At 39.8% G+C, this 14094-nt stretch overlaps 2 protein-coding genes across 2 annotated transcripts; one reads left to right on the forward strand and one right to left on the reverse strand.

Annotated features, from left to right (window-relative positions):
* Window positions 1-490: 490 nt before the first annotated feature.
* srsf9 (serine and arginine rich splicing factor 9) lies at window positions 491-6405 on the reverse strand. The gene is made up of 5 exons (XM_080743267.1): window positions 6248-6405; window positions 2716-3018; window positions 2151-2359; window positions 1477-1649; window positions 491-1372 (listed from the first exon to the last, which is right to left on the reverse strand). Exons 2-5 carry the CDS (start codon window positions 2871-2873, stop codon window positions 1145-1147), a joined length of 768 nt encoding a protein of 255 aa, XP_080599393.1. The 5' UTR covers window positions 2874-3018; window positions 6248-6405; the 3' UTR covers window positions 491-1144.
* A 3653-nt stretch (window positions 6406-10058) lies between these two features.
* gal3st1b (galactose-3-O-sulfotransferase 1b) lies at window positions 10059-11180 on the forward strand (the record flags this gene model as incomplete). The annotated part of the gene is made up of 1 exon (XM_080743442.1): window positions 10059-11180. One exon carries the CDS (start codon window positions 10059-10061, stop codon window positions 11178-11180), a length of 1122 nt encoding a protein of 373 aa, XP_080599568.1.
* Window positions 11181-14094: the final 2914 nt, after the last annotated feature.

The raw sequence follows: 14094 nt of genomic DNA on the forward strand, positions 1-14094 counted from the left end.
CAATAACTATTTTGAATATATAATAAAGCATTATCAAGAGCTTTCTTCAAGGGCTTTTGATAAAGGATTTGAGAATTGGTAACCAAAAATCAGTGATGAACCCAACTGACATACCTTGTTCAGATTAAACATTGAAAAAATGTTAAACATTTTTACTTAACTACACGTTACATACTCTATCAAAATGTAACAGGCATGCAAATCACCCAGATGATTACAAAGGATGATCACAATGGAAACAAGTCTCCAGGACTTCTGTGTCATCTTTGTGTTTTACTCTTCTGTGCCGTTTACATTTTTGACCAATAAAGTATTCAAAATCGATCAGATAGTGTCCCTGACTAAAGGGCACTTGACATCCACCAGGTTCACTCTATGGCCAGCCACCAGAAACCGTGTTAACCCATGTACAATTGTCTCAATATGGACCATCAAATACTACTTAAATAAAAATGGATAACTAAGGAAAGATTTAAAAAAAAAAGTCAAGTAAAATTTCCTTTCATTTATTTCAAAAAAATGCATAAAAAATGAAAAGAAAACCTCATACAGTTTAATGACGTTAACATAAGCCAACAAAAATCATGACATGATTGGTGATGCTCTGTTGTTGTGTCACTATTCTAACAGCAACACTCATATAGCCATACAGCCAGACATACAAAGGAAGTATTATATTGTGGCTCAATTACAAAAAAGAAAAAAAAAGGCCTCACCATACTTTAAAACAGCACTTTGACACAACAGAAGCCTCTGTTAAGCATTTAACATTTCAAGATGCAGAATCACAATTAGTTAAATGTAAAATTTTACTATCGTTAAATTTGAAAATAGAGACCAATCAACGAGCACTGCGAGCAGTCATCATTTCTTTAAATAAAAGAAACGTCATCAGTTGTGCAACAAAAGGTTTTCTCATTTAGTGCATCTTGAACTTACCAAGGAAGTGAATCCTAATCTTTAAGGCGAGGAAATGATGGGTGGCAACTGGCAAGGAATCCTAATCATGGAATGTAAATCGCAAGCAAAGGGCAGAAAATGGTGCAACATAGGGGGGGCCTGGGATAAAGTCAAATTAAAAAATAAAAGTAGAATATCATTACAAAAATTCAAATCCTTTACTGCCCATGTATGGTGGACTTGTCTAACGGTAGTGGCGTGGGGGTGGGCTATGCTGTGGTCTCCTGGAAGGTGGACTATGGCGGGACATAGCATGACGTGGTGGCGGCGACTGGTAGCGCTGAGGGGGGGACCCTCTGCCCCCATAGGCCGGGGGAGAATAACGCCCTCTAGATCTGGAACGGGAACGTGAACGACCCCCAAAGCTGGGAGTAACTCTCTCTTCGTAGACACGGATGTATGCCGTTTCACCCTGCAATGAGTTGACAAGAGAAATCATTAGATAATTGTTACTAGAACACTGTGCATATGAATAGGATACGTAAGAATGATACGCAGCATAAGATGTGTACACACTTGATGAGAACGGAACTCCGTCCGGTCCAGTCTACGCAGAGCATACTCCATGTCTTCCCTGCGAAGGAATTCCACAACGCCTTCACCATCTCGCTGCACATCCGCAAAGCACACATCACCAGCTTCACGCATGTGATCCTTGAGGTCTTGCCAGCTCCCAGTTGGAGGTAATCCTGGAAGTGGATGTGACAAAATTGCAGCTGGGTGAAAAAGACAAAACCTGGCCATGTGTGAAGAAGATACAAATCAACGTAAGGCCATTACTACAAGACAATACATATACTTGAGCATATTTAAACAACATGTTGAGGTATATTAAAGAACCGTAGTATTCAGAGACTAGCCTCCAATAGACTATAAACGCATAAGAATGTCATGAAGGGTCAAAACACAAAATGGAGGCCATACACAAGTCCATAAAATGTGTTCAATAAAACATTGACAAAATCACACCTACCAGTCACTATGGCCGGTGTTTGATGTTATGAAGCCAACATGACCATTGAGTTTACGCAGCCAACATGACCAGTGAGTTTAGCGATTGTTTTGTTCTTTTCTTTCATGACTTAAGCAGCTGACTCGACATCATCCACTTAGTCCCCTTGACCTCCAGAGTCCGCCATGAGAGAGAAAACTTTAAAAAAAACTGTCTACAACTCATAACGTCCACCTACCAGTCACTATGACCCGGAATTCAGATCTTCGAGTTGGGGGTCCAAACCTTCCCCTAGGCCCTCCAGGCCCCCCTCCTCCTCCTCCTCCTCCTCTTCCCCCTTCCATAGGTCCGCCAAATTTAGCACCAGAGGAGCGAGGGTATTCCACCCGTAGCTTGGTATCCCCGTATCCATATCCGTTCCTTCCATAGACGGCATCATCAGCATCCCTAAGAGAAGAGAGCACAGAACTCCTTACAGCCTGTCTGACTAAAGGACATACAGGTCGGAAAATCCTCCTCCATCCATCCATTCCCTGATTCCAGCTCCTGGAGACGTTATTTAAGCCTAATCCCAATTTCCATCCCTGTTCCTTCCTTCCATAGACGGCATCGTCATCATCCCTAAGAGAGCACAGAACTCCTTACAGTACGCCTGTCTGACTAAAGGACATACACCTTGAAAAGAGTTTCCATCCAAATCCCTGCCGCCAGCTCCTGGAGACGTTATTAAAGCCTAGGAGTTAGACGTATCCAACAAGAGGAATAGCGATTTTAACGTGCCCAAGATTATCCCTGAAACTCACCGTGGGTCTTCAAAGCGGACGAAGGCAAACGGAATAGTGCCTCTATTGTTCTTCAATTCGATGTCCCGTATTTTTCCATATTTGAAGAAGAGGTCTTCTATGTCTCTCTCCGCGACATCCATTGGAAGATTCCCCACATAGATCCGTCCATCCGCCATGGTGGTGTATTGACAGGCTCTGATAACACTGAATGGAGGTACTGCAGGCTTTAAGCTCACTTCTGGTTCACAAATAGATGTAGATGTGGTCCTTATCCTCTAATCCTAGTCCAGATCCAATGTTTTGTCCATCCGCATCCAACTCCTTAATTTAGACAAAAACAAAAAGGTTTTAACCAGGGTTGCAGCCGTAGTAATCGATGGGTTCGAGACAAACGGCACAGGACCTCGGATCCAAGCCTGAAATCTTTAAAACAAAGGAAAATGAATGTCGGACATCCTTAACAGTGGTTAAAGCATTCTGTTGGCTGAGCTTTAAAAAGGGGGCAAAGGGTGGAAAGGAACAGAGCAAGTATACACAAGATAAGCTTTGTTTTGTGGGAGGACAATATTTTGTCTTAGTCCTTATGCCAATTCTGCATGTATTCTGGTTCCTCGTCACTGTTTACGCCCCACATAGTCAAACAACACCAAGGCCACTTCTTTTCATTCGATAGTGAGGACTTGAGAGTTTCATTGGGAGGATGTAACGCATTCAGAGGTACATCCTACTCCGCCTAGTTCCACACTCCATTGAACAGATGCCCTGAAACCTAGAGTGGCCTGGTGCAGCGACAGATCACATTTCCCGCCCAGTTTCTGTCCGGAAGCTGGCCGGTCATAGCCGGAGGCTTCGAACCCCTGGGCTCCGGTATTGGGTTAGGAACTTGACTCCTGTGCTACCCAAGCCCCCTACAATATTAGTTTTACTTTGAATATGATGACAATACATGCACAGTTAAATAGGCACTCTACATAATTCAATTTTCCCACCTAACATACACACGTTTAGAAAGTACAGAGATTAGCACAGAGATCCGTTGTAACCCATCAACGTGCCATCTTTAATCATATGCCATACAATTCGCATAAACATAACAATTAATGTTGTAAGTGGCCATGTGAAGACAAAAAAACATTATAATGACGTTTTTTTTTTGTATTTCTATCCATACAGTATATTATCTGCTAGACACTTCTGCAAGTACAGAGCTAGGGGAGACAGTTCTGACATCACTTTGCTACCCCCCCCCAACAGAGACAATAGGAAACCAAGTAACTGATTAACCCAAACCTTTTCAGTTAAAATAAAATGTTATGTCTACAAGAAATGTCTCCGGCATCCTTGATTTAAAAATAAATACATTTCATTCTCCTGGATTAGGATTTCGGGTAGGCCTAAAAGCATATGATTGATTTCTCTCTGGGTCATGTTGCTCACCCTAATGTCTAATTGTGTTCCATACATTAACAAAGTGGTTTCCAACCAGTGGTACCTGAGGGGGTTCCCAGCTAAATGATGGAGTTGGTAACCAAATGGACCTTTACGGATCTTTAACTCTGGAGTGTAAAATGAAACATTTTACATTCTTAAGAGTTAAATTATTCTTAAACATCTGCATTACTTAGTTTACAAGAGGTCTACACAATTAGAGAATGTAGAAAAAAAATATATATTTTATTTTGATCAACATTTGCCTGTTTTATCTCTCCTATAGTACAATACAGCACGCAATTGTGGACAAAATCTTATCCAATGATTACAAAATAATCCAGGTTTTGGGTCTGAGAGGCTGAATCTCATCAAATGGTGGTCTGTGGCTCAAATGCTGAATAAATAATGGTCTTTGATATGAAAAAGGTTGAAAACCACTGCATTAACAAGCTGAATGATGGCTACCTCATATCGTCGATTTTGAAAGGCAGATTTGTACCATTGGAAACTAGAACCACTTCCTTATTATGCACACTATGCTAACAGCTAACTAGTACAGTACAAAAGGTTAAGATGACACTCATTTGGATGTTTATAAAGTAGGACGACATGAAAAAGGCCAGACGTGACAAGATTATTAAAAAAATGGCAGTGGTGAAAAGTAGATTTACTTAATTTAATTATTTTTTAGGTATTTTTACCTTACTTGAGTATTTCCAATACTTTTTAACTTGTAAATCTGCTATTTTCAAAAGATTTTAACACGTATGAAAACCTGAAATGGGACATTCTGTACAACGAGTAATTTTAATTACTTTAAGTACATTTTGATGCCAATACTTTTACTCAGGTACATTTTGAATTCTGTACTTTTACTTAGGCCATGAATTATTTTATACTTTAGCTATTGAAAATTTGCAGATCTGCAATGTTTTGAAAAATCGTGAAAATGTATGCAAATCTTTTAACAAATCTCAGTCATTTGTAACTCAGATATTTGCTTCTGGGGGTCCCTGGAACTAAATATTTTGAGATGGGGGTCCGTGGCCAAATACATAATATATCATTTTGGGAGTCCTTGACATGAGAAGGTTTGAGCACCACTGACAGAAACGCAACTGAAGTGCTCAGCTCAATGAGGAAGTAATACTTATGTAAACGAAACTCTGGCCTATCATGTCAATGTGGATTTAAAGGCTCAAGTCTCGTCGCAGGCCGGTGTGTGGATCTATTCTACAACCAACTATATGGACGTTGTTAGTTGTGCAGTTGGAATCTAACGTAACATAAACGTACGGGTCAAACTCCAAGGTTTTAATTCATTTCGCTGACCCGGATTAGCCGTGTTAGCTACGAAGCTAGAGGCCTCGTACAGCTCGCTCCCCCGAACCGAAGAGCAATGGTGGAAAAAAAATACTCACGTTTTAATTGAGTAAAACTATCAATACTGCAATGTAGAAATACTCAGTTACAAGTGAACGTCCTCAATTACAAATGTACTTGAGTAAAAGTACCAATGTATTGGTATCGATATATAGGGCTGGAGTGAAGTGATTAATGTATGTTTGTTTTGTAATAATAATAATCAATAAATGTAGTAAAGTACAATATTTGCCTCTGAGATTTAGTAGAGTAGAAGTAAAAGTATTGGAAATTACTCCAGTACAATAACACAAAACACCTCAAAATTATACGTAAGACTTAAGTACAATAATTAAGTAAATGTAGTAGTTACTGTTGCTACTAGACCTTCCCTGTATTTTAACACACATGATAGACTTTCCATTTATTTAACACACAGACGGAGCTGATATCATTTGAGTTCAACCACCACCAACATTATAACAAACGCTTCAGATTAAAACAAACGTCGGGGTCACTCAAGAGTCAAAACCCCTTAGATAGATTACGTATTCTACATTCCACCAGCGACTCAAACGTCTTTGTTGATAACGTATCGAGCTAAGCTAACTCAGCTAACAAGAGAGCGTCACACTTTACCTTAACTACGCGCCATTATTAACCACAATAACTGCACAAAACATATCGGTGCGACGGCAGACAGCGTTCAATGAACAATAACCACAATATTGGTAAAATGTCGTAGGATTCAAGTTACCTTTGCACGTAGCTGGTTTCTACAAGGCAGTGTTAATATAGCTCACACCTCACACACCGCACCGTGCCCTCTTCCCTCTTCCGCGGTAGTTAAGCCTGGTTCATTGTATGACAGACTACTGTGGCGAACATGCTATCATAGCTGATCTACAAGCTCACTCACACAACACATAAAGCACTGTTTCCCAAACACTGGGGTGCGGCCCATTTGTGGGTCGCGGGCCGATTTTTTTGGGGGGTCACGAGCATAGGTCACGAGTCACGACTCACTCGAGTAAAATTCCCATTTTCTTTTCCTACAAAAAATAAAATATATATTTCAAAAGATTTCCTCCTCCCCCCAAAAAATAAAATTATTTTTTAGAAATAAATACAAAATTATGAATTATGAATTGTATTATATGTTCAAACAAACACATCTAAGAAACTTAATACATAAAAAGAAATAAGTAGTGAAGTAGTGAAAATAGTTTTCTCTAGTTTAGGTTCCGGGCAAACGTCTAATAATCTCTTTTTTGGTTCACGACCTGAAAAGTTTGGGAACCATACTGAGGAATGGATGCGAAGAGGTGTGGGCTTCTAGATCGTCTATTTTCACTGCGCTACGCCGTCGTACGACGAAGCATAAACCAGATTCCTCCTTCTGCTGATTATTTTCATTTCCGGCACACTGTACACACTGACAAGTACAACACTGCCCTCCACAGGCAAGTTCTTTCTTGAACCCCTATTACAAGCATACAACTCTATGATTACAAGAACATTAGTCTGGTTGCCTATAGCAACCACTAATTATAGGCTAATATGGCAAGCACTACACACTGCACAATAAGCCACACTGTTGTTATAGAACCTGCCTTGTTTTGACCAGTTTCTGTCTGCTGACTATTTGCAATGGTGAACAATCCATGATAACATTTTCTGTCTTTTCCTGTTTAAGCTCAGTAAGCACATTATGCATCAATTTATGTCCCTTTCCTTTTTTCCTTTTTAAATTATTCTCATGATTACTCAACTTCTGTTTAGCATGTCAGATAGGCATTGTGGCAGTGGCATGTACAGTTGTACACACTACACAGAATATTAAAGTCTCCTTTTTAAGTGTCCAGTATGAAATCTCCTTGAACAATGAGGGTCAGACCTTATAGTTCTTTTGCTTCTCTTTCAGGAAAAGTCATAGCTGTCACTCAGTCCTCTCCTTCTAGGTGCAATGATGATGTCAGCAGACTCAAACTTAAGTCTCCACAACAACAGAAGACATGGAAGCGTTCCTGGTCGATGGGAAAGACATCCAATACCTGCATTTGTAAGCAGACCCCCTGCATAGAGTGAAGTCATGGGTGAGTAGAGACTACAGTTTCACAGACATTTCAGGTTTCACAGGATCGTGCACTTTTCCCATGGGTGAGGAATGAATCCACAGAAAAGGAAATGACACAAATGTCCTTTTTGTTGGCCAATTGGAATTTATATGCAACTTCTGCCAGTTTCCCTCACAGCCAATGAGATTTAACTTTGGTCAGTGTGTGTATAGTATACCCAGGGCTAGGGGATGGTTTATCAGCCTGCATTGAAAACAAACAGTACCTTCACAGGGATGCTATTGATGCAGCTGTCTCTACCTCGCAACAGGTAAATCAAACAACCAACTTCTGAACTGTTTTAAATAACCTTTTACTTCTTTGATTTCTACTTGGTAGAATTTGTGTTGATGACATTATGTCTAAGAAAAACTCCCTGAGTTCACAAAGATGTGACTGTGGAGTGAAATTTGAAATACATTTTCAGTTGACATCAATTTGACTGATTTCGATATTCTTTTTCTTCTGAAACACATTCTAATCAGATCCCGCAAGCAGATAATGGAGCAGTAACCATGTATTTGAAATGGGAAAGATAAATACAATGTAACAGAGTAGATGAAGAATTACTTATATGATCTCCGTTTATGCCTCTATGTTGACATTTCATACGTAATCTTGAACTATTATTAATTGTTGAGCAAAATGCAGTCTCGTTAAAAGGGGCCGGAGAGAATCATAATAGTCATATGAATCCAATAATGGAGTCTTTATCAGAAGTTCATATTTTGAAGTCCCTGGAGTGATTTCCATGTGACACGTCTAATACAGGCACTTCAGTATAGACACATTGGCAGCCTGTCTTTGTCAGACATGATCATTATTAAGATCTGTAATCCATTCAGTATTTCTTATTTAAAGTTAGCCGAAAATGTTCTCTGCATTGTTCGCCTGCTATTATTGAATTAAATATAGTACACTTTTTGGGCTGCTCATACATAAATCACAGGCAGTTTCTATATTATGTAATTTTGTTGATTTATCCTATTTTGGCTGAGGGCTCTAATGTAATGTTAGTACTGTAGGTGTCTCGATGCCACCCATATAAGCCTACATTTCCATTTGTACACAATCTCAGAAGCGAATGGACGGATTGCCATGACATTTGTTGAGTGCTCTTGCTTATTTGGTGGATGAACCCTAACCACTGAGGGACCCCATGTACAGTAACCTGTAGCACCACCATTCTCATTCCAAAAATTTGACTTTGCTCAATGTACTGTAATGGGTAAGATGAACCCTCCTGATTTCTTAACATAGGCAATCGTACAATGCCAAGGAGCAGCACTTCGGGGGCTGAATAACCGAACCATAAACATGTTTGCTATGTAAACATATGGGCTCTTTGCTTTGAAAAGACTGCGGCAGCATTTTCATGCATGCTTATCAGTTATTTGTGTTCTTTCCCATGAAACCTTTATTACCCAGAGTTGTTTATCATAGCTTAATCCTTACAATAAGCCACACTTACCGTATTTTCCGGACTATAAGGCACTTAAAAGCCCTTAATTTCTAAAAATAAATACAGTGCGCCTTATAGTCCAGTGCGCCTTATATATGGATCATTCATTGACATTCCCTTTAGCACAGCTCCATCTGTTGGATGCATAATGCAACAGTAGCGTCTATTATGTGCGCCTTATAGTCCCGTGCGCCTTATATATGAAAACAGTTCGAAAATAGACCATTCATGACAGTGCGCCTTATAGTCCGGTGCGCCTTATAGTCCGGAAAATACGGGTAGTTAGAATACTTTTAAAGGCCCAAATAAATGTGTAGCCCAATCAACAGAATAATAAACAGAAATGGAGACATTTCTATTCTTGTCACTGACTGCAGCTCTTCATATACAGTAAGGACTAACAACAACAATTAACTAAACATGAAAGATGAGACAAAGATGAGTTGTATTTTAGTGCCTGTAATGTGTCTTTACATTGGTAATAGTCTATGTAAACATTAGCATAAAATGTATTTGAGTACAACCCAATTTATATGGTCCAAAACATTCAGAATTGTGTCATTGTGTCACCCTGTTGCAATCACTGTAGGCAAAGGGGTAAAGTATTAGAACAATGAAATAAGATAACATTTTATCTATACGATTGTGTAAATGACACATTACATGTATGTGTCAGTCTAACTGGTCAAGTTAATTTGTCCTTTTCAGGTACTTTTATGTGTAACCATGTTTGGAATGAGAGGGAGGAAGCCCAAGTCACTGATTCGAGGGGTGGTTCTCTGGACTGTATTGACTGGCATCATGCTGGTACTGTACTGCTTATCTACCTCAAACCAAGTCAACATGCAAGCGTAGGTACATTAAGGAAGAAATAAAGATTTATTTTGACGAGGCAAAATCACACACATTTGTATTTACATGTATATTTATCCTCCTAATTCATGTACTTTGTTCACAGGGGCTCATTTGCTCCCACGTGTGCGCAAAGCATGTCAAAAGCATTGCAGAAGAATTTGACCATCCCACTGCAGAGCGCAAACACCCAGTCAGAAGAGTGCCATCCCAAAGTGAACATCATGTTCATGAAGACCCATAAGACTGCAAGCAGCACATTACTCAATATCCTCTTCCGCTTTGGAGAGAGGCACAAGTTAAAGTTTGCCTTCCCTGATGGTCGCAACGACTTCTTTTACCCATCACCATTCCTGTGTTCTCAGGTGAAGGACTACCAGCCTGGGCAGTGTTTCAATATTGTTTGTAACCACATGCGCTTTGATGCTCAAGAGGTGGCCAAGCTTCTGCCTGTGGATACCGTGTACATTACCATCTTACGTGACCCAGCTGAACTCTTTGACTCATCATTCCATTACTATCGCAGAGCAATCCCCCTCACATGGAGGATCCGTGGAGATGACAAACTGGCAGAGTTCCTGCACAGCCCTTGGGCCTTCTACACCCCAGATGCCTACAATTCATTCTACCTGAGAAATCTGCTCCTTTTTGATTTGGGGTTTGATAATAACATGGAGGCGGATGACCCTCGTGTTCTGAGGGTTATTCATAGTCTGTCCAAGCGTTTTCATCTGGTCCTAATAGCAGAATATTTTGAGGAGTCTCTCATCCTGCTCAAGGACACTCTCTGTTGGACCATGGAGGACCTGCTGTTCTTTAAACTCAACGCCCGCAAGGCTTCATCTGCGTCTCGACTGACCCCTGAGTTGAGAGCTAAAGCCTTGGAGTGGAACGGGGCAGACTGGAGACTCTATCAACATTTTAATACCACATTCTGGAACAGAGTGGCAGCGTATGGCAAACAGAGAATGGAGAAGGAGGTTGATGAGCTGAGGAGAAGGAATGCTAAGATGATGGCCATCTGTGTCGAGGGTGAGGGTGCTGTTGAAGCCAGGAGGATTCAGGATAGGAGTTTGCTGCCTTGGCAGCCATTTGGAGAGTCTTCTATCCTGGGATACAACATGAGAAAAGATATCGACCCCAATTATAGGACACTCTGTCGAAAAATGCTCACGCCTGAAATACAGTACTTATCAGATCTAGGAGTCAACCTTTGGCTCACAACATTATGGGGCTGGCTAAAAGATGCTATTAGTTGAATAATATAGGGACTTACTGTCATTAAGAAATGTGGCACAAGAGTCAAGACCTTTATTTGACTGAGTGGAAGAGAAATATTTCAGAGTAACTGTCTTTACATTTGTGTGTGTGTGTGTGTGTGTGTGTGTGTGTGTGTGTGTGTGTGTGTGTGTGTGTGTGTGTGTGTGTGTGTGTGTGTGTGTGTGCGTGCGTGCCTGCGTGCGTGCCTGCGTGCGTGTGTGCCTGCGTTTGTGCGTGCGTGCGTTTGAGTGTGTGTGTGTGAGAGAGAGAGACTCTCCCGTAACACTGATTTACAGTTTGTTTATTGCCTTTTCATACATTATATTCTGAAACTGAAAATATTATTCATTTATGAATACATGAATGTCATTGTGTATGTGCTCATTAATGTGGCCTGATTTAGCCCAATTCTTTCTCTTCGCTTAAACTGGACCTTGACTTGCAATGCCCAATAATGTTTTGTTGTGCTTCAAAAAAACACATCTTATATCCAGTAATGAAAAGACAGAAAAAGAAAGGCAAGCTAAACCAAGACTATTCAATAAGGAAAGTGTTTTGTTGTAGCCTAATGTGCACATCCAACCCAAATTGGGCACAGGTGCAGAATATCAACAACTTACAATGTACTAACTCCCACACAAATACCTGACAAAGACTGCTGGTCGAATTGCTGTAATTACATTTTATTCAATTTAGTCTTTTTTATATATTTATTTATTGTATTTTTTTTTTATCAATCAGGAGGCTAAGAAAGCATTGGCAATATTTCAATAGGGTTGTTTCCCCAAGATACATCAAGCCCACACAGAGTTGTCTGAAGGGGGCAGTATAAGGCTGGTATTGTCTGCCTTACTTTACTGTGGGGGTGATGTACTTCAAGACATCATGTCTGTTCAATGTGGTGTGCATTTGTGTCAGACTGACTGATAAAAGTGAACCAAATATTTGAAGGGCTGGTGTGGAGATATAATATTTACCTAGAATCTGTGAGTGTGATGTTGAAATGTTATCTGCTTTAATGTTTTCCACTTGGTGCTGAAATAAAAATCTCCTCCAGCTCCCGCGGGGTATCTTGCCAAGGGGAGGATTGGAGAAGGAGATCTGTTGCTATGGAAACACAAATAGTGGTCAGACCAATAGTTGTTTTAGGAGTACCATATTTTGAGTGAATATTATTACCCTAGGTCAGTGGTTTTCAAGTGGGGTCCGGTCACCCCCAGGGGTCCTTGAGGAGGTTCCAGGGGCCCCAACTAAATGACTGATAGTTAGGAACCAAATGTAATCTTATCGTTCTGTAACTCTAAAGGCCCATTCCCACTGGGCCAGATAACAGATAAAAAAATCTCTTTCTCCAGATATCTTTCCATTCAAGTGGATGGTAGATACAGATAAAAAAAAATATCTGTCACAGATATTTGCTTTATCTGTGACCGATATATATATTTTTTTATCTGTATCTACCATCCACTTGAATGGAAAAATATATGGAGAAAGAGAGTTTTTTTTTATCTGTTATCTGGCCCAGTGGGAATGGGCCTTAAGAGTGTACACATGGAACTAAGTGGACACGTATTGGTTACTTTGGTTTAATTGGTACACTGAGTTGGCCTAAATCATACTACCCTGCAGGGTTCCTTTAAATATAAAGGGTTGAGAACCACTTAAACCTATAGGTCATACCCCAGCAATAACCTTTAAAACATTTATTATGTTAGAGGTGAAGTCCCATCAAGGTATAAGATATCCTTTATGAGAGAATATCTGAATTGTTAATCATTTAATCCTTGTGAGCTATGTACTTTATGAAACAATAAATGCATGAGCATTAATGAAATTAAAACAAAAGTGAAGGCACAATCCTTTTCTACACTTTCACACTTTCAACACATTGTATTTGCTGCAACATATTGGAAATCACAGATTAGTGATTAGTTTATTTGAGTTTTCAACATGACCGTCCAATAACACAAAATAATACTTCTTCATTAGCTTTGTGTTGCAAGAGCATTCATGATGTGAATGATTTAACAAGAGAATATTAATCTGCCACATCCCTGAATAAGGGAATGAGGTTGAATCAATTTCTATTGTATTTGCTTTTTAGAGTGATGGAGCTGAACTCAAAGGTTTGAACAGACTAGGCAGGTATAAACTAAATTCATTTGTGGAATAAATAGTGTTTTTGGGGAGAGACAGTAACGAGGGTGAGTGAGAGCACACTGTTTTCTTTATGTTGTTTTTTATAATTACTGGCTTTACTACTCCAGTGTCTACAACCAGAAAATACATTAACAGGTCAGTATACCAATCTGTGTGGTGTTCGTGTAACAGCTCTTTGGGTATACCTATTCTCTTTGGTTCTCTAGCTTTACCTTTGGATAATGAGATCCAAGAGTATTTTCCTCTGTTCCTCTATTTACAGGGGTGCCCAAAAGGTAGATCGTGATCACCAAGGGTGTACAGGTAGACCACATGATATGCCCCTAAAATATACATAATTAAAATATAAAAATAATATGTCAATATGACATAAAGAAGGGCCTGTCAGCTCCCTTCGTGGCTTCTATAGGCAAACCTCCAATGCAATACTTTGTTCAAGAGTCAGTAGCATTACAAAGAACCCCAAAACCTACCACAGAATGGGATGAAGACATTTCCCCCAGTATTTCCCATTTATTTCCCCCTTACAGTAAGTTTGTTTGTCTGAAATGTAACGCCAGTGCTGCTATTCCAAAGCCCCCCTCAGGCCCTCAGCTAAAACATTTTGGATGGGTAGATCATGTTGAGCTAGTCATTTTAAAAGTAGATCTCAAGTCAAAAAAGTGTGGGCACCCCTGCGTCTATCACATATTGTATTTATATATCCATGTCACATATCTTCACATTCAAATCACAATCAATGACATTGCCTTG

The sequence above is a fragment of the Nannobrachium achirus genome (genome assembly GCF_963921795.1).
Source record: "Nannobrachium achirus genome assembly, chromosome: 15".
NCBI lineage: Eukaryota > Metazoa > Chordata > Actinopteri > Myctophiformes > Myctophidae > Nannobrachium > Nannobrachium achirus.

Excerpts from the sequence above, each read along its gene's own strand:
- srsf9 (XM_080743267.1), bottom strand. The coding sequence starts at position 2,873 with ATGGCGGATGGACGGATCTATGTGGGGAATCTTCCAATGGATGTCGCG. Across the intron at positions 1,650-2,150 it reads ATTCCGGGTCATAGTGACTG|GATTACCTCCAACTGGGAGC; the intron begins GTAGGTGGACGT and ends ATCCACTTCCAG. Across the intron at positions 1,373-1,476 it reads CGGAGTTCCGTTCTCATCAA|GGTGAAACGGCATACATCCG; the intron begins GTGTGTACACAT and ends AACTCATTGCAG.